The 1,047-nt window shown below is 24.3% G+C and overlaps 1 protein-coding gene across 1 annotated transcript; it reads left to right on the forward strand. All coding sequences in view use genetic code 6, as the record gives it.

The window, feature by feature from the left end:
- Positions 1 to 271: 271 nt before the first annotated feature.
- Positions 272 to 1,030, forward strand: TTHERM_02523180 (transmembrane protein, putative; the record flags this gene model as incomplete). The annotated part of the gene is made up of 3 exons (XM_001028313.2): positions 272 to 283; positions 345 to 675; positions 735 to 1,030. The coding sequence occupies 3 exons, from the start codon at positions 272 to 274 to the stop codon at positions 1,028 to 1,030; spliced, it is 639 nt and encodes a 212-aa protein (XP_001028313.2).
- Between the last annotated feature and the right edge of the window lie 17 nt (positions 1,031 to 1,047).

Genomic DNA, 1,047 nt, shown 5'->3' on the forward strand with positions numbered 1-1,047 from the left:
AAAAAAAAATTTTTACCGCTACAATTATCACCAGAATTTGCTGGTAGCTCTAATTAAGAAGAAACCACATTATATAATTTTAAAATTTGTTTCTATATCTAAAATAACTAAGAATTTATTAGTCTTAACTTTATAAAAGTAAGATGAAAAGTAATTAATAATCATCATCAACTACGAATATTATTTAAATTCATGTAAGCTGATTGAAGTAATTTTATATTTATAAAAAAAAAAAATCAAACTAAAATATTAATAGTAAAAAAAGTATAAAATGTGGGTAAAGGTAAATAAATTCAAATAAAATCTTCTATAAAATAAAAATAATTTGATGAAAAATAAAATAGGCTAAGGGAGATGGATGCAGACATAAGATGTCTTTGTTTTTCTTAATCTTGAATATTGTTATTGCATTTGGTTTAGGAGTTATCTCTGCATATATGTCTAGTAATGGATGTTCAAGAGTGTTTCCTGCAGTGGCAGTTATTAGTTTCTTATATTTAGTATTGAATTTTGTACTAATATTATGGGATAAAGCATGGAGTAAAGTTTTTAGCTATGTTAACCTATTCTTGATATTTACTGTATTACTCATAACGGTTGTAGGTCTTGGATTCTCTGTTTATCAATCTACTTGTGATGTAATAGCCTGCTATTAAGGTGCAGCTTCAATAATAGGTAATAAATAAGATAAAAATTTAATGAAAAAGTTATTTACTTTTTATTATTAAAAAAAGATTCATTCTATCGTGATTTCCATTCAGGAGAAAAATCTTCTCTTGAAGATTAATAATGTGATTTAGCGAGTGATAAAGTTACTGGATAATATGTATCTATCAAAATTTCAAATTATTTAGGCAATGGTTATGATAGCAGAAATAATTTTTATATCATAAAAGGTTGGCCTATTGGCTTTTTAGTTTTATAATTGATATTAAGTCTTATGCATATGATTAAAATTTTTTTAAATCTTTTCACTTGCTAAGACTGTAAACCTCAAGCTAGAGATGGAGCTTATATCTATTATTTCTGAATTAATTAAATAATATT

Source organism: Tetrahymena thermophila, assembly GCF_000189635.1.
Source record: "Tetrahymena thermophila SB210 genomic scaffold scf_8255199, whole genome shotgun sequence".
Classification (NCBI taxonomy): Eukaryota; Ciliophora; class Oligohymenophorea; order Hymenostomatida; family Tetrahymenidae; genus Tetrahymena; species Tetrahymena thermophila.